Source organism: Scyliorhinus canicula, chromosome 17, assembly GCF_902713615.1.
Source record: "Scyliorhinus canicula chromosome 17, sScyCan1.1, whole genome shotgun sequence".
NCBI classification, from domain to species: Eukaryota; Metazoa; Chordata; class Chondrichthyes; order Carcharhiniformes; family Scyliorhinidae; genus Scyliorhinus; species Scyliorhinus canicula.
In genome coordinates, this window is record NC_052162.1 from 39,694,153 (window position 1) to 39,712,613 (window position 18,461).

General features: G+C 45.9%; 1 protein-coding gene across 4 annotated transcripts in view; it reads right to left on the reverse strand.

Moving 5' to 3' along the window:
* The window catches only part of smarca1 (SWI/SNF related, matrix associated, actin dependent regulator of chromatin, subfamily a, member 1), a 105,360-nt gene that overhangs the window by 8,675 nt on the left and 78,224 nt on the right, over positions 1–18,461 (reverse strand). For all 4 annotated transcript variants that reach the window (XM_038774574.1, XM_038774573.1, XM_038774571.1 and 1 more), the window contains 8 exons: positions 13,917–14,065; positions 12,271–12,387; positions 9,151–9,261; positions 6,997–7,110; positions 6,148–6,270; positions 2,980–3,112; positions 1,506–1,624; positions 656–868 (listed from right to left, as the gene is read on the reverse strand). In XM_038774574.1, the coding sequence (XP_038630502.1) occupies positions 656–868; positions 1,506–1,624; positions 2,980–3,112; positions 6,148–6,270; positions 6,997–7,110; positions 9,151–9,261; positions 12,271–12,387; positions 13,917–14,065 (1,079 nt within the window). The remainder of the gene's footprint in view (positions 1–655; positions 869–1,505; positions 1,625–2,979; positions 3,113–6,147; positions 6,271–6,996; positions 7,111–9,150; positions 9,262–12,270; positions 12,388–13,916; positions 14,066–18,461) is intronic.

Genomic DNA, 18,461 nt, shown 5'->3' on the forward strand with positions numbered 1-18,461 from the left:
GGAGCGTCAGTGGCCGCTGATGTCACCCCGGCGTGTATGCGCGGTGGAGGGGGTCTCTTCCGTCTCCGGCGGAAGAAAAAGAGTGACCCCACGGCGCAGGCCCGCCAGCCGATCGATGGCCCCCGATCGTGGGCCAGCCCACCGCGGGGGCACCCCCCGGGGTCAGATCGCCCCGCGGCCCCCTCCAGGACCCGCTCACGCCGCCTGCTCCCGCCGGCACCAGAGGTGGTTTAAACCACGTCCGCGGGAGAAGCCTGACAGCGGCGGGACTTCGGCCCATCGCGGGCCGGAGTATCGCCATGGGGGGGCCCACCAACCGGCGCGAGTCCCGCCCTCGCCGATTCCCGGGTGGCGGAGAATTCCGGCCACGGCGGGATTTACGACGGCCCCGGGCAATTCCCCGACCCTGCGGGGGGTCGGAGAATTCCGCCCTTGATCATTTTCCATTCTAGGCATTTTGTGATCCTGCAGAGCAAGATAGCAAATTTTTACTGACAATCGATGCTGAACTAGGGTAGTTTCAGACTTGACTCACTGCATCCCCCCTGTTTAACTAAATCACATCTTGTCCATAGGGGAGTTTTATGCAAAACTTTAAAGTTTCATCAATTTAAAAATCACATGACCATTTCACCTTAACCTAACATCTTCATACCATGGCTGTCCTGGACTTGATAAACCAGTCGAATCTGAACTGTGGGGCATTGCGCACACACTGCCGCAGCTCCTCGTACACATTTTCCTTATCAAAGCCCATCTTGTGCAGCATACAGATCAGGAAGCGGTCTTCCTCCTCGGTGTAATTCTTTCCCTTGTTAGTTCCATACTGAATACGTAGCTGATGGAAAGGGGCTTTATACCTTGCCATCTGAAATGGAAGAGGGGCAGAAGTTAGGATAGCACACCAAGCTACCAATACGTGCCACATCACAAAGATTGTCTTCTTTCAGTTGTACCAAGAGTCGTATTACAAGAATGTATACATGCAGGGTTGCCCCAAATTACAACCTTAAAAATGTTTAACTTTTAGAAAAGATAGGGGATGCCATTTAACCAAATGAGAACAGAGTCCCATAGCAAGCATGTTTAGCCCCACGTTTCCCAGCAGTCGCAGCACCGAGAAACACAATGGTATTTAACTTGACTCGGGTTAGATATGGAGTTTCAGCAGGGAACATACGGAAGAGGCCGCAGTTAGTCCTGTTTCCTGCACAGAGCCCTGCTCATCAAAACTCCTCGATGCAGGGAGAGATCGGGACGGTTCTGTATTTCGTTTTGCCAACTGCTTGCATGCAACTAATGTTCCCACAAAGCTGTGCCACTTGGATATTTCTGCGCAGGCTGAAGCACAAGTCGGCTTCTTTAAATTACCACGCATATATGGTTGTGCAATAAATTTCAAGGGCACATGTGCATAAATGAATAGGTCGTGCACAAGAAAAGAAAGTTAGAGGGAACAGTGCATGGCACTTGGTAAAAAATCCAGAATTGAAATGATAAATCACCTTTGCGTCTAAAGCTTTCTTTATGCTAATCCGCCGTTGAATCCTGGACTCCCCGCGCTCAATCTGGGCCATGATCTTCTCAATATCCTGCAATTCATTGCAACGCTCCCAGAAAACAGCTAAAATAAACAATTCAATTATAAATCACGGGATTGAAACAACCTCCGACAGTTAAAAATACTCGACCACACAGCAAAACCTCAATTTTCCTTGTTCCCATTTCAACCTTCTTGGTTATCTCCCAGAATTTTGATTGAATAAAGAGCTATTAGCTTAAGACATTGGATGGAATTCTCCCCTCTAGGTCAAAGTCCTATCCTGTGGGCAGGGAATGTTCCCGCTGTGGAGGCTGATGGGAAACCATGTCACATCATGCGGCCCTGATCTCATTAGTTATGCAATCGGGTGTTTAGAACTATATTCCATGGCGGGCGGGCTTGACTGTGCGTACACTGCTGTTATGTCTGGGTGCCAAATAAAGTGCCCAACATCACTGAAGAAGATGGACCTCCAGGAACACAGAGGCTGGAAAATAAACCTCCTCAATGACACCAAAGCTGGAAGATTCATCTAAAGACTCCCCCCCCCCCCCCCCCCCCCCCCAACCAACCAACCACTGCTGTGGTGTTCCAGAGTCGCTGGCGGCCTCCACCCCGCTCTCCAGCGGCAGCCCCCGGCAATATCCAGGCAAGTTCCGACTTCTGCACATCACGTTGTTCCAAAGGTGTCTGGAGCAGTGTGTTTTTCCACTGGCACCATGGAGAGGGTTTCCGGGTTTCCTCCCACCGAATTCACCCCCCTCCCTCCATTGAACCCACTAGCGGGTTCGAGAGAATTCCGCCCATTGTTCAAAACATCCGTTTTTGGGTGATTTGGTAATTTCCAATTGTCTTCTACTTTCTATCACCCGTTGGAATGGAGGCCTCCATAATGCTATGTAACTGAGATTCCAATGTTAAGGATCTTCTTTAAAATAATATGTTCAATTTAAACTGGAGGAAGGTTTAAAATCTGAGGGGAAAAGTACAACACTGTATAATTATGATTAATTAGAATAATAATCTTTATTGTCATATGTAGGCATATATTAATACTGCAATTGAGTTATTGTGAAAAGTCCCAAGCCGCCACATTCCGGCCCCTGTTCGGGTACACGGAGGGAGAATTCAAAATGTTCAAATTACCTAACAGCACATCTTTCGGGATCTGTGGGAGGACACTGGAGCACCCGGTGGAAACGCAGACATGAGGAGAATGTGCAGACTCCGCACAGACAGTGACCCAAGCCAGGAATTGTACCTGGGACGCTGGCGCTGGGAAGCTACAGTGCTAACCACTGTGCTACCATGCCATACAAGATTACGAAATACCTTTAAAAAGATTCTTCTTTGGTCAAACCTTGACTTATAATTGCTGTTCTCCAATCAAAACTGAGAAGTGTATTTATTCTGTCAAAAGCTGGGCAGAGGTTTACCAGAGTACTCAATGACTTCTTCAGGTGTCTTCCCCTCAACCTCTCGGGCAATATTATCAATGTCATCTCGACCATACTTCTCATTGGCTTTGATAAACTGGTTGAAGTCCCGCTTGTTCCAAGTTGTGAAGCCCTGGCAAACAATTTGAGAGTGTCAGTTTGATTAATGCAATTGACTCTTAAATGCATACATTTTTAAACACAACAGGTAATCATTAAATATAGCAAGTAATTTCTGACTGAAGGATTTTAAACAAGGAGTGTTATAATTTTCGTCAACTCTAGTTAAATATCAATGAGCTTTAAACATTCAAATTGTTCCACAACAAATATAAGTTTACTTTCTAGAAATATTTTCAAAATGTAAATTTAAGATTGTGTCCAATTCTATTAAGTTAGTAATAACACTGTTAGTAATAATTATATGAGGTTGGTATATGATCGTAGATTACAATTTTAAAGGTAAATTGATGACCCCTCAATTGATGACCCCTCAATTCATCAGATGAACGTGAATAGGCACTCGAGCAGATAGCTAGGAGAAGAAACACTCACGATCAATGTCCAGGCGACACATATGATCCCAGATGGAAGTTAGGGGCTGTTTAGCTCACTGGGCTAATCGCTGGCTTTGAAGGGAAACCAAGGCAAGCTGGCAGCACGGTTCGATTCCCGTAACAGCCTCCCCAAACGGGTGCCGGAATGTGGCGACTAGGGACTTTTCACAGTAACTTCATTTGAAGCCTACTCGTGACAATAAGCGATTTTCATTTTCAAGTGGACAATTTTTTTTTTTAAAATAGCAAACTCCCAAGACGAGGCTCACAAAGCAACAACTGAATCAGCCATAAAGCTGCTGTGATTGTAATTGATAGAGACATTCAGCGCCCGACCAAGTTCAAATTCCAACCACGCCTTTAGGTCTAAAGGCAAAACGTACTGCATAGAATTCCAACAGGAATTGGGCAAAGTTATAGGTACACTAAACCATTTCTGTCGCTTAAAATTTTTACATTTGTTACGTTTTTAGTTGTATTTGTTGATTGTGCAGGATTAACAATCTGTGGAAAAACAAGTGGTGGCAAAAAGGATGTCCATAAAGCATCGCGTGTGATTTAGTTGATTCCACATCTCTTTGATAGTTGTTTTTTTGATAGCTATTTGTTGACTAGCTTCCAAGTGCCACTTGTTCATTGGTAGGTAGCTTATTAATTCTGGTGTGTTTTGTGAATGATGTTTAAGATGCAAATGTAAGATGTTTCGGACAAGGAAGATAAAGGGGTGAAGGAGATGAAGGATTGGCTTTTGGAGGGGCAGCTCACAAGCTTGGAGGAGTTGAGGGAGAAGTACGGATTTCCGAGTGAGGGGGGTTTTCAGTACATGCAGGTGCGGGACTTTGTTAAGTTTTCCTCACCTTTGCGTTAGTGCTTGCTTCCTCGTTGTTGGAGGAGGTGCCGTCGGTAATGGGGTTGGAGGGGAGGATAAGTTGTCTATGGAGGGGGTTATGGCCAAGTGGGTAGAGGAGTTGGGGATGTAGCTGGAGGAGGGACTGTGCTACGAGGTGCTGCAGAGGGTGAATGTCTCAACCCTGTGCGCAAGTGTAGCCACCTGGGGTGGCCACTGCCCAACACAAAATGGAAGATTGCAAGGAATGCAGGGAAAATGGACATGTTGTAAAGCAAACAGCTTGCAAAACGATTGTATATTGGGACGACTGCAGAAACCAGACAGCACTGTGAAAAGAAACCAGTTAACATACTAATGAGGCGATACCGAGCGATCCCCAGATACAATGGAAACAAGTTAAACACAGATCGATACATTCTATGGAAGGCCAGACCCTTTGGAACCAGAGAAGCCCAAAACAATAAGTCCCAAGAACCGCCACAGCGACCGAGGAACTGCCCCATGATTGGGGGGTTCAAACATAATCGATTGGGAAGAGACCCAATCGATTCCAAGCAGGTAAGGGAGTCCGCCCAAAGGGGCGCGGACCCCCTGGGACCTATAAAAGAAAGGTCCCACACATGGTTCAGTCTCCTGTCTCCTGATCCAGCCTTTGGACAGCAGCCACCAACAAGTAAGTGCCTACCAACGACCGCTATCAGAGATAGGCACTCCTGACTCCCTTTTTAATTGATACCAACCTGAAGTCTGCAGACCAGAGCAGAGCAAGAGGCCTTGTTCCCTGACCCAGCAGTTCCTTCGAGATAAGTATTCGTTGTTTAGCAGTAGGAGTAAGTTTAATCCTTTTTGCATGGGTAGTTATTATAATTGTATTATAATAAACTCTAGTTGTTTGGACTTACTAATTGGTGTACGGTTTTATTACTTTGAACTTCACCTTGAAGCTTGTGGCGGTGTCTTAACGGCACCTGGCGAATCCAGAGCTTAGAACAAGAAACAGAGCCAAATTGAGTGTTAAGCACACTCACCCAGAACGAGCAACGCAAGGCTGGGGTTGATACAGTTGAAGGACAAAGTCAAGAATGAGCCGGCTGTTTGAGGGGGTAGAGGATACTTGCAAATGGTGTGGGAGGGGCCTGGCTCATCATGTGCACATGTTCTGGTCCTGCTCGAAGTTGGAGACGTTTTGGGGGTCGTTGTACAACATCATGTCGGCGATCCTGCATGTGGATTTGGAGACAGGTCCCCTCGGGCCATATTCGGTGTGTCGGACCTGCCGGAGTTGCAGACAGGAGCTGTTGCAGACGGGAGCTGAGGCAGAGGTTTTAGCCTTCGCTCGTTGATCGCTCGCAGGCGGGTTTTGTTTGCATAGAGGTCAGCTTCGCCACCCTGTGCCTCGGCGTGGCTGGGGTATCTAATGGGGGGCAAGTGAGGGGTTCCACAAGAGATGGGTTTGTTTATTTTGCATTTCAGAGAGGCAATAGCTGTTGGGTGGGGGGGGGGGAATGGGAGTTGATGCAGGGTTTATTGTATTTGGGGTGTAATGATTTTGTTTTGTAAAATGTTAAAATGCTAAACATTTGAATTTTAAAAACCTCTTGATTGCGTGACAAACACCATTCTACAATTATGGAAACATCATTGCATAAAACAGTCCAGACATCCACATTTTCAGATTTTCTAGTGTTAACATTGAAAGAACTCAACATTTTCACATTTTTAAAAAGATGTTCTTTTGTAGGAGTAGGTTTGGATATACACCTGTGTCAGAAGCTTCTCTTTTTCTTCAACTTCCTTCTGATTCAGAGGCAGTGCATCATCAATCTTCCGCTGCTCTTCCTTTTGTACCTGTGCAGCATTGTGTAAGTCAGGATTCCTGGGAACCTGGAACCATTCGCAAATGAGCTGTAAGTCACTGACATGTACTCTTATACACTTAAAGCAGTGTCCTGGGGAAAGCAAGGAAAATATCTAATTGGCTTATCTGCCAATGGAAAACATTCCCGCCCCTCACAAAACAGGGATCCTCCAAATTTCAGGAAAATGCACATTTTTCTGGATTCAGCATAGCAGGTGCATTTTCTGGGAGAACTGTTGCTGATGCGAGTGCTACTATGCAAGTGATATTGTTGGCCCAAATGCCATTTTCGAACCCACAAACATTTTTATGCAGGTTGAGCGTCCATTATCCGGAATGCTTCAGGCTGTGTGTACGTCAGATTTTGTAACTTTTCGGAATATACTGTGCATCTGATGCGCATTGGGAACTGCACATGTGCGGCGGCGTGTGTTGGGACCTGCGTATCGCCTGGGAATTTGGAATTTTTTGGTGTTCGGATAGTGGATGCCCAACCTGCAATGTCGATATACTTTTATATAATACAAGCAAAATGCTGCGGGCGCTGGAAATCTCAAAATAAAAATAGAAAATGCTGGCGTTTCAACGGAAAAAGACTGACTGTGTGTGATCTTGCTAACGTTGCATGTACCTCAGCGCAACACAGCTCCTCCAGTTACACTGGAAATGATTTCATAATGTCAGTAAACAATCATTTGCAATTCAATAGAGTCCCGGCCAAGCACCACTCCTGACAATCAATTGCGCTATACCTTGTAGCCTATACTTTTTCTATAAGAAAGGATTTCTTTCTCCAGTAGTTCAAATAGACGTGGCGGAAAAAACTGGAAATCTTGAATACTTGGCTGTTTTGGAGGTCGAGGTGCCTGTAAAACACAACGTTTACAATCAGAACAGAAATATCCAGTGTTTACAACAAACTGATTTTATTTTAAGACCTCTGCTTTCATTTTTTGGAAGAACTATACTTTAGATTTTTATGTTTTCAATCATTTCCTTTTGTTCTCTATAAAATACCTCCAAGAAAAATGACCCAAAATGAAAATCTCCACGTTTTTAAATTACTGCGAAGCAGCCAACAAAAAGACATCACAATTTGAATCATTACATACCTTTTACTGTGTCAGAATAGGTACATTCATTTTTAATATAATCGCTAACAATTTCCCAGAAAGCACACTTCAAACCCCAGTGGAGAGGTAGGGATGCGTTAACCCAGACCTCTGCCAGGATTGCTTTGTGCTTTCCTACTAAGGAACAGTTACAGACCAGGCTGGGTGCCAAATCACATTTCTACAATATGGTTAGGAGAAAAGAACATATTTTTACAGAAAGAGATGGATATGGAAAGTGAAATTAAAGAGCTTTAGAGAGGGGAGCATGAAAGGCACAATTGGAAGAGAGGAAAAAAAAAGTTCTTTCTGGAAGCTTCTGAAAACAACAAGACCTTGATGGGGGAAACAGGAAGTAAGCCTCCAAATTTGGAATGGATCATTTGGGAAGTAGGCAGCGAAAAAAGGCAGAGGACTCTCTAAAACAACAGTTGCGGAAATCAATGTGGACACAGGAAAAATTCCCAAATGGCAGGTTGAACCCCGTGAGGATTCAAAGTTAGGGAGAAATTTCCCTCAAAGAGAGGAAAACATTCCCGTCTTGACAAACCCTGCTGTTAAGAGCTTCAACCAATATTTCAATAGAAGTCAATTTCTTGCAGGTCATCAGTGGCAAAAAACATTGGGCTGGATTCTCTGCCGGCGGGACGTTCCATTTTGCTGGCAGCCCGGGGGTTTCCTGATGGCGTGGGGACTGCCCCACAATGGGAAACCCCATTGACCAGCCGGCATAACGGAGTATCCTGCCGTCGTGCCGAAACAGAAATATGGCATGACAGAGAATCCAGCTCATTGTACTTACATCGCACAGTTAACAAAGCAAAACTTTCCAAAGTGCTTCAAAATAGAAAGCGCTACAGAAAAGCAAGCTGGGCACGGAGCAGAAACTCGGGGTAGATTTGGGGGTGATCAAAGGAGACATCATGGATTAAGTCCAAACTTTAGTTAAATGGTGCAAAAATGGCAATAAGTGATCAGCAACCTGTTATATGCACATCTTGCCTTTCTAATGTCATCAATGGACTGCTTAAATCAAATAAAAATACTAGCAATCCAGGACACAAGTTATGGAGAATAAGTACCCTAGAAATGTTCAAATAACAAATAAAAATGGGCAATTTCATGTCATGTGACAGGGGGAAAACATTTCATCAAATAAAAGCTTGCATTTATACAGCTCTCATCATATAGAAGAACACTGGGGAATGCTGGAGGAGATAAAAGAGCTGGGAGGACCAGGGGGACCAATAAAACAATCAAAGATAAAAATGCAAGCAGGGCTTTGAACGAAGGGAGAGATAACACGAGGAGGTTTGGAGAGAGCAGGAACAAAGTGCATGATTGTAGTAACTGAAGGATCATTTTATGAAGAGTATTTTATTTCAGTACCAACCACAATCACAATGTTTTCTGTCAGGAAACACATTTTTCCAATGTTCTGGAAGGCAATTCAAACAATCAGGCAGAAGAGGAGAGGAAGATTTTCCCTGTGTAGTTGATGTAACACAATTACAAACCCCATTCTTTATAAGACAGGTTTACAATTTTGTTACAGTAGGTGCAAAGGAAAAACTTGCCCAATCATCAGAAACGTGCTATGCAGATGAGCACACTCCAAGGATGTGAAGGCGCACAGGAAGTATGTAATCCGATAGCAAAATGTTTATTTTTGGACCACTCAAGTTGTTTTAATCATGATCTTAAACACCATCAGGCTGAAGTAGTTTTGGATTCAAATTAGTAATCCTTTCCTTGAGGGAAGCTTTGTCAACGTCTTTTTATTCACTGCTTTACCTTTGGGGCTCTTGGCTCGCTGACGCGTAAAGCTTCTCGGAAATATGCGTCCACTGCATAATTGGCTTTCCGTTCTCGTTTGGGAGGTTCAATCCACTCTGTCAAACCAATCTGTTTGTGACAAAAAGAACAATTTTGCATTTACAATTGGCACCAAAATCACCAAATTATATTTGCTGCGTATATACAGTAGATCACTGCATACAAGTTGATCTTTGAAAACTCCAGAAACAATTCCAGAAATAGGCGGTCACCATTTTGAACTGTGAAAAAAAAAACAGTAATTCATATTAAGGCCAGGATTCTCCATTCCTAATTAGTCTCGCTACCTCTGCCAGCGAGGATGGAGAATTTGGCACTCCGCCAAAACTCAATTCACTGCAGCGGGATCGGCGAATCCCACCGGCATGAACGGACAGTGAATGTGGCACGGCTCATTGAACGAATCAATCGTACAACGGTGCCTTTAACCGTAATCCAAGTGTTTAAAATAATTACTTCACTATCTTCAGCGTCCAACGCAAGTTCATTAAATTTACTGAGTCCCTTTGGTTCTGGTGTCATTTTTAGGATCCCACTCTGGATCAGGCTTGGCACTTCTGCTTTCAGAATCATCCTTTCACAACAAATACCATGCTCCACACTATATCCCCACATGCAAAACTTCTTCCACTCCTTTGGGTGGGATCTTTCATCAATCATCACAATACTGCCATGATCCTAAGACATCTCACTGGTTTAGGTTGTTTAAATGTGTAGGACAGCATCGCATTGGAATCCCCGCCGTACACAGGAAGCCTAAAGTTGCTGAGAATATTAATGTAGCTGTGCTTACAGCAAGGTTTTCACCGCAAATGTGTCATGGGGCAGGAGCCATAAGCTGCTAAAGATTCTGTTTAAAAATTTGTTAAAACAGGGTCAAGCAGGAGCAAAGTGACCCTTTGATATGGATATGAGGTCTGAGGAGAGTGGGTTTGCAGCATTACCAACCCTTTCTGGGATCACTGGCACCCAAGGCAGACGGTAAGGAAATTGCCTGGTCACCCTGGCTTCCCCTGCCCTAACTTTCATTTAAATGTGGCTGTCAAGGTGACAATCCTGATTCTTTTGCTGTCAGTCTGGTCTCAATAAAATCTGAGACGGATTTGCAGGTATCAATTATTTATTTTTAAACAACTTGCAAGGCTGACCCGCTCTATAGCGATTCAGAACACATGCGGTCTCCTGAAGCTCCCAGAACCAAGTGAGGTCGAATACAAAGAGATCTTTGCACATGTCATTCAAATGGCATCAAGTTTCACATACAAGATTCCCATAGGTCATCTTATACACCTCCAAGCGTGGCCATATATCCTGATTGGCTCACTTCGCATTCCCCAACCTGGGCCTCTTGTTACCCAGCATCCTTTTCACCATCCTCTGCACGAGGCTCCCCTCCCCCCTTTCTGGCCATGCTTTGCTCAATTTCTTTGTTCTTTGTCTGTGAACTCACTACCATCGGACCGGCCCTATCCTCTACATTATTCTAACTAATTATCCTATTTTATATCACATTCGTTTGTTCAATTCCTCAAAGGGTTGGGAAGCCAAAACCTAGCTCAGTGTCTCCTCTACCTGATGACAATATGAGATTTCAGGAAAAGGATTTATAGGACGATGGGAAAAAGTAGGACAATGAGAGTACTTAATGGGCGCGATTCTCCACTCCCCACGACGGGTGGGAGAATCGCGGGAGGGCCGGGCGAATCACGACACGCCGCCCTGGCACCCCCCGTGATTCTCCCACACCCCCAAAATGGCGTGTCGCAGAATCGCCGCTTTTCACGGCGACCGGCGATTCTCTGGCCCGGATGGGCCGAGCGGCCTGACGTTCCCGACCTGTTCACGCCGGCGGCAACCACACCTGGTCGCTGCCTGCGTGAACACAGCGCGAAAGGTAAGTTTGGGGCCTGTGGGGGGAGGAGAGGGGATTGAGCACCACGGCCGTGCTCGGGAGGGGACTGGCCCGCGATCGGTGCCCACCGATCTTCGGGCCAGTGTCTCCAAGAGACGCACTCTTTCCCCTCCGCCGCCCCGCAAGATCAAGCCGCCACGTCTTGCGGGGCAGCAGAGGGGAAGACGGTAACCGCGCATGCGCGGGTTGGAGCCGGCCAACCTGCGCATGTGCAGTTGACGTCACTTATGCGCCGGCGCCGCGTCATTCTCGGCGCGCCGCTTTGACGCAAGCGTCAAGGCCCGGCGGCCGAGTTTCTCACAACACCGCTCCTAGCCCCTGGGGGGGGGGGGGGGGGGGGGGGGGTGTGTGTGTGTGTGTGTGTGTGTGAATAGGGTGCGAGGAGCGGCCTCCGACGCCGTCGTGAAACTCGGCCGAGTTCACGACGGCCTTCCCGATGCCGCGCGGGAGCGGAGAATCGTGCCCAACAGCTCTACAAAAAGCTGGCACAGGGGCCAGAATTTGGCGACGAGGGGCTTTTTACAGTAACTGCATTGAAGCCGCCTTGTGACAATAAGCAATTATTATTATTATTAAATGAGTCAAATGGCCTTGTTCTGTGCTGAACCATTCTATAATGTACCTCAAATTAATGTAGGAGCTGTCATTCCAGTTGCCAGTGGGCTTATACACACAGCACAAGTTACCCACAGCTCAAGAATAAGTTAATCATCAGTCTGTCCATTGAAGCAGGAAGGAAGTATATTGTGGGACCAGGAACTGAAAAATGAAAATCACTTATTGTCACAAGTAGGCTTCAAATGAAGTTACTGTGAAAAGCCCCTAGTCGCCACATTCCAGTGCCTGTTCGGGGAGGCTGGTACGGGAATTGAACCGTGCTGCTGGCCTGCCTTGGTCTGCTTTAAAAGCCAGCGATTTAAACCAGCCTCTGATCTGATATGATAGCCTTTTGGAGCAGGTGTCAACACATTATGGTGTTGGCTGGACTGCTTGGTACCAACACTATTTGCCTGAAATGGAAATAGTTTTATTCTGCAGCACTGGCAACATTAAGGAATTAAAAGTCACTTTAAAAAGTCACAAATGCAAAGAGATTCAACGGTAAGAAAAAATGTAAAAGCACTATTGCTACGGAGTATCAAACGCAAAACAAATAACAGTCATACCTTCTGTTTACCTCTGTAATCTTCACCTTCAAAACTATATAAACTTTCTGTCTCCATTGTAAACGATCGAAGGGAACTCTCACCAAGATTTTGCAAACGTTCTTTCAATTCGGCTGTCTATAATGAAGAAAATCATTCTCATAACGTATTATAAGCTGCACTCCAAGACTATCAATAAGGAGGGGATCCAAGAAATAAAATGCAATGACATTAAAAAGACAAAAAGGACACTTCAAAGATTGAATCAGTATGATTCCGTGGAGTGGCAATCACAGTCCATAGAACCGCTACAATACAGAAGGCCATTTCGGCCCATTGGGTCTGCACCAACCCTCTGAAGCAGCATCCTCCCTTGGCCCATTACCCACCTTATCCCTGTATTCTAACCTGTACATCCATGAACACCAAGGGGCAATTTAGAAATTTGGTCAATCCACCTAACCTACACATTTTTGGACTATGGGAGGAAACCGGAGCACCTGGAGGAAACCCAGGCAGACATGGGGAGAATGTGTAAAGTCCACACAGACAGTCACCCATGCCGGAATTGAAGACGGGTCCCTGCCGTGTGCGGCAGCAATGCTAACCACTGTGTCACGTGCCGTCCCAGTCGGATTGCTACTTTGTTCCTTTATACTTTCCCAGTCGGGAGCTGCGTATTTCCCGCTGGGACCTTTGGATAAATGTGCACCGCAGCAGTATAAGGCTCTTCCAGAGCTGAGCAGCAGCGGTGGGGAAGTGAAGACTGTCGCTTTTACATGCCCTTTACAGCTCCAGCTGCTGTAAAGTGCTACATTTAAAGATCGTAGCCAGTTTGTGAAACCAGCAGAGAGGCAAAAGTGTGAAGAAAGTGGATGAGGGATCAGGATGGTAGGGGGAGAGGGATCAGGATGGTAGGAGGGGGTGGAGGGGGGATCAGGATGGCAGGGGGAGGGGGGGGGGGGGGGGGGGAAATAAACAACGACATGGAAATCAGTAGTATAGTTACCCAGCAGGAAAAAATGGTTTTAATTTTTCTAACTTTTTCTGGGTAACTATTCTGCTTGGAGAGTTGGAACCATCCAAAGTCTCCGATTAAGATCAGAGTTTGGGCTGGTTCCCAATGCTGGGTAATTGGGCATCAGAAGGTTAGCCTTCCCAGACAATTCCTGTTCAGTCCTTGCATGGGAACCTCCGAGCAGGTGTGCAAGAAATTTGGATGGTCTGACTAAGCAGTGAGCTTAGTTCTGCAGACCAAGAAATGCTGAAGTTTGATCCCTGGTCTGTGCCAACTGGGGTGGCAGCAGGGCACCACCATTAACCTTCTGAACTCTTTCATTTGTAACGGGGAAAAGCTCAACTAGGATTCCTGACCTTAATCACTAGCCAGCAATCCTTGCGGGAAAGCATGATTGGATGATGATATCAGAGCATTAGGCTCAGATGGAAGCCTTCAATCTACAGTCAGATCACAAATCAATATGGTCTGTACTCAGTGTCATGTCTGGTGCCTGTAATGGACCAAACACCAATATTTCTCACCGTTGTGATCAAAACATTCACATATTTAAAAACAAAAATACATAAAGCAACTTATTGCAGCAGCTAGCTATTGGAACATAAAGAGCAGGAAAACATGGACTCAGGAAACAATCTATCATTCCTACCTTCTTTTCTCCTCTCTCCAATATAGTGTCAATGTCTTCATCGGTTAACTCACTGTCTTTGGTGGCAAAGACGTGCGTCGCACCATGACGAATCATTTGCAGCATTTCATCCTTGCCTAGTTTGTTCGTCTGTTGGTCAATTAGCCTGCCTAATAAAATAAAGGAACGCCAAGTGTCTCGATGTACTTTGAAACAGACTTGATGACTTTTAAAAAAAACATTCTTACTGGGTCTCCAATTTATTACTACACTAAATGACTAGCAACTGAAATAAATTAAGAATAAAAACAAAACAAAAAGGATACTACTTGTATCTTCTGGCATAAACAAGTCGTGATGATTATCTCAGGCACGTGAACAAAATTACTAATTCGCTAGTCACCTCATTCAGAGAGACCGAGTGCGAGTTCATTTCACTCTCCCTCCTCCCATTGGCAAATTTACTTAATTCTTCAGATCCAAATATATCACCGCACTCTTCCCTGCATTGAATTAATCTGCTATGTGCACTACACCTCTCTGCTTTTTGTCAGTCAGCCAATTTATACCTATGCTGCCACTATCCCTTTTATTGCATGGGCTTCGATTTTGCCAACAAGCCTGCATGTGACACTTTATCAAAACCCAAACATCCATATACAAGGCATGAACTGCATGCTGCTATTCACCATCAATGCTAAAACTCAATTGCTAGTCAAACCCAATTTTCCCTAAAAAAAAGTGTGCTGGCCCTTCTTTATTAATTCATACTTACCCGAGTGAATGTTAAATTTCTCCAAAATTATCCGGAGGATCGTGCGGCAAAGGATATGCTGGTGGACCCCCCCCCCCCCCCCCCCCCCCCCCCCCCCCCCCCCGGAGGAATCGGGAGAATTGAAACATGTTCTAACGCATGGGTAACTATACTGCTGATCTGCCCCGCTCCCACCCAGGGACCGCTCAACTATTCTCCTAACCCGACTATACCCCACCACCCAACTATCCCTCCAAAAATCTCATTGTCTCCAGTGGCTTTGGTAAGGTTCTTTTCCTCGGTAAACATGTTTGCAAAAATACCTCAGCCATGCCTTCTGCCTCGACTACAGATTTCCATTTAGGGTCTGAATCAGCCCCACCACTCCCGAGAGCCCTTTTACTCTTCACATGCCTATCAAAAGCATTTGAATTCATTTTTATGTTAGCTGTCAATCTATTGTCATTTATTGTGGCACGATTATGTACAGTCAGCATCAACAGTAATAAAGACAGACATGTAATAAAATAAGACTCCGGTGGCTGTGAAAATTGGGGCTGTGGTGCCAAATGTCACAGGTAAGATATCAGATCTGTCAAATGTAATAGAATTACAGGGGGATGTTATATTCTATGATGAAATGCACTTGTGACCTGAATAAATGAAGCTAATTCTATTCCCTGCAACCCTTGTATGAATATACAACTGTAGACCACTAAATATTTTGTGCGCAGAGGGAGATGGGTGGACATGGTTTCAAATACGGTTTGGGGAGTAAACATTTCCATTTCTAGTTAAGTGTCTAAAACACAATTAAGCAGCAGTTTGCAATTCCTTCACTGGCCATGAAGAGCTGGTATGGGAAGATGTCACTAGAATGCTCTACTATGGTTGGAAATTAAGCACTTTGTGGAAGAGAAAGTGCCTGAAGTCTACTTGCACGATATCTTAATTGGGACTGCTTGATACCAAAACTGACTGTCCAAATGAAAAGCAATTTCCTCGATTACAGTGAGCACAAACTAAGAAGAGGAAAAAACATGCTATCTGCACGTTTGCAATTCTTTCATAATTGTCTACAGTTCTCAAAGATTTGTTCTGCTAGGATCTGAAACAAGAGCATTAAACTTAAGAATTCCCTTTCTATATAACTTACATCATGTTTCCTAATGCTGATCTTGCCAGCAATTTCAATCATCTAGAGTAGCCATGATGTTCCATCCACACAAAGCTCTGAAGTTCAAAATCCAGGCATTGTTACTATGCCAATTTTGTGACAGTAGCAATAGTATAAAAAGTCACAAAATGCAGGACAGTCAAAGGATTTCTACACCATTAAAATATATGTCAATTTGGCCCAGTTGGTAGCACTTGCAACAAAGGATTACGAGGCTGTGTGTTCAATCCCTCCTCCAGGACTTGAATTAGACTGGCACAGCTAAAAAGCATGCTATTTCACGGTCCATAAAAGACCTCATGATACAGAATTCTGCTCATGTCCCGGTCCACAATTCCCCATCAACTAATACCATTTTTTTTTAAAAGCAGTTCATCAATCGCACTGAATGTTATGGGGCTTCCCATGTACAAAATGGCTCTCACATGTTGCTACAGAACAAGTCATTGCAAATCATGCCTTAAGAGTTGCTTTCTAATTATTTCAAAAATTTTCTAAGTTAGGTCATTTGAATTACAACAACTCTTCTGCAAAGCTTTGTAATGATGTATAATAAATCATACTGAACAAAGGCCGAGCACCTATTTTCTTTTGCATATGTATGTAATTTGTTCCCTATTTTTCATTAGCACTTGTGGAGGCGAGTCAGATATGTGGCCCTGTTAATCTCCTGTTGTAACAAGCTATGGGAGATACCAAAATTGGCTGCATGTACCTAAACAGGATTTTGCTACGATGAGAATCAGTACAAGTAGATTTCTCTTGCTGTTTTTCAATGAGAGTTATTTTTTTTTTGCTGTGTTGGGGATAACATCAACTCCGCTGTATTACACTGGGTAAGTTACTAACTGGGTGAATTCACTATTCACTGACCTAGTGAAGCTACAAAATGGCCTGGATTTTCAACAGGTTGGGGTGGCTTGGTGTGTGGGGGGGGGGGAAATCAGGGTATTGAATGTAATGATCAGCCATGATCATAATAAATGGTGGAGGATGTACAAAAAGGGGCAGGTTTAGCACAGTGGGCTAAGACAGCTGGCTTGTAATGTGGGTTCGAATGTGGCGACTAGGGGCTTTTCACAGTAACTTCACTGAAGCCTACTGGTGACAATAGGTGATTATTATTTATATTATATTAAGGGCCAAATGGCCTCGTCTATGTTTCTATGGGACCTGATTCCAGGATTCCTGCCCCCATGGTTCCTGGCGACTCAGGGGAGATGTCAAACATTGGGGAAACCCAGTCCCAAGTGGGTAAACAAAAGAAAAGCTATCTGTTCCTGGAATTCTTTAATTGACACACTTTGAAATACAAGAAAAAAGTATGGGGCGGGATTTACCGTTTTCTGGTGCTGCCATCCCAGCTGGCAACGGGATTCTCCGTCCTAGCAGCCGGCCAATGGGATTTCCCATTGTGGGCATCCCGCACTGTCGGGAAATCAGTGGGCACGAGTGCGTTGCTGGCGAAACGGAGGACCCCACCTCGGGAGAATCCAGCTCTTGTTCTTTTAGTTTCACTAGTTCTCCCAAAGAATGACTGTTCATTTCAGGTGGGAAAAACATGGCTGTTCCAGTGAGATCCTCATCACCATCCACTCACACTTCAGTCATTTGTTTTGAGCCTGGTGAGATTCCCGCCGGGAAAGAGAAGTGCAGCACCTAAAGATGCTGGCCAGACCAGCTCCTCAGAAATGGAAGTGCCATTTTTAAAGGGCACCCGATGTCCAGACAACCTTACAGCAGCCCCCAATCCTACTCACTGGCAGAATGCCCCCCCCCCCTCTCATAGACATCAGGCACCACTCCTGTCAAAATCGCTGGTATCAGTGCCCACGCCCCCCTCACAATCACCGACCCCCCCCCCCTATCGTCATGCTTCCTCTCAGGCCCCACCCCTTGGCACTGCACCCTTGCTTTGTCAAGCTGGCAGCACCCCCCCCCCCCCGCCGATTCTCCAGCCCGCGATGGGCCGAGTGGCCGCCCGTTTTAGGCCAGTCCCGCTGGTGTATATTACACCAGGTATTTGCCGGCGGGACCTGGCCTGCGTGGGCAGCCTCTGGGGTCCTCGGGGGGGGGGGGGGGGGGGGTGGAGATCTGGCCCCGGGAGGTGCACCCGCGGTGGCCTGGCCTCCAATCGGGGCCCACGATCCGCGGGCGGGCCTGTGCCGTGGGGGCACTCTATTCTTCCGCGCCGGCCGCCAAGGTCTTCCGTGATGGCCGACACGCAGATAAACACCCACTCCTGCGCATGGATGACGCCAGCACATGCTGGCACTCCCGTGCATGCGCCAACTCATGCCAGCCGGCGGAGGTCCTTCGGCGCCACTGGGCATGGCGCCAAGCCCCTTCCCCGCAGCCGGCGCAAACCACACCGGCGCCAGCCTAGCCCCTGAAGGTGCGGAGGATTCTGCACCGTTGGTGCGGCCCGACGCCGGAGTGGTTCACAACACTCCTTCGCGCCGGAGTTGCCCGTCCCACCGATTCCCACAGAATCCCGCCCATGGCTCCTGGGTCTGCTCATGGTGGTTATGTAGGAAACATACGGAGCTTCAATGGGCTTGGGATATATGGGGGCGTGGATGGGGTGTGAAGATGTTAGGTACATGGGGAATATGGAGGGCATGTCAAGTGGGTG